At 63.1% G+C, this 648-nt stretch overlaps 1 protein-coding gene across 8 annotated transcripts in view; it reads left to right on the forward strand.

The window, feature by feature from the left end:
- NECTIN1 (nectin cell adhesion molecule 1) overlaps positions 1-648 on the forward strand; it is a 49,930-nt gene that overhangs the window by 13,309 nt on the left and 35,973 nt on the right. Inside the window, exon 7 of one of the 8 annotated variants that reach the window (XM_017738467.1) lies at positions 1-574. The exons of the other annotated variants lie outside the window; for them this stretch is intronic. Coding sequence (XP_017593956.1) covers positions 1-533 — 533 coding nt within the window. The 3' untranslated portion in view covers positions 534-574. Of the gene's footprint in view, positions 575-648 lie in introns of those variants that run through there. 8 annotated transcript variants of the gene reach the window in all.

Genomic DNA, 648 nt, shown 5'->3' on the forward strand with positions numbered 1-648 from the left:
ACACCCCGTCTCCAATCGATGATCACAAATCCATGGTGCAGCCGAACATCCCCACACCGGTGATTGGGGGCATAGTGGGAGGCGTCTCGCTGGTCCTGGTGGTGGCCGTGGTGCTCTTTGTGGTACTCCGGCGCCGGCGTCACACCTTCAAGGGTGACTACAGCACAAAGAAGCATGTGTACGGCAACGGCTACAGCAAGGCTGGCATCCCACAGCACCACCCCCCCATGGCCCAGAACCTCCAGTACCCCGACGACTCGGACGACGAGAAGAAGCCGGGCCCCTTGGGCAGCAGCACCTACGAGGACGAGGACGAGGACGCGGGAGGCGAGCGCAAGCTGGGCGTCCCCAAAGCCTACGAGGAGGATGCCAAGAGGCCTTACTTCACCGTCGACGAGGGCAAGGCCCACCCCGAACCTTACGACGAGAGGACACTCGGCTTCCAGTACGACCCCGAGCAGCTCGACCTGGCCGAGAACATGGTGTCGCAGAACGACGGGTCTTTTATTTCCAAAAAGGAGTGGTACGTGTAGCTCCACGCCCCTGCGCTACACTCACACTCACTCACGCTCACGCTCACAAAAAACACGCTCGCGAGCGGTGCCCTCCCTCCCCCGCGGCCCTCCCGGCACACCCACGCACGCCCCG

The sequence above is a fragment of the Corvus brachyrhynchos genome, unplaced genomic scaffold (genome assembly GCF_000691975.1).
Source record: "Corvus brachyrhynchos isolate BGI_N302 unplaced genomic scaffold, ASM69197v1 scaffold46, whole genome shotgun sequence".
NCBI lineage: Eukaryota > Metazoa > Chordata > Aves > Passeriformes > Corvidae > Corvus > Corvus brachyrhynchos.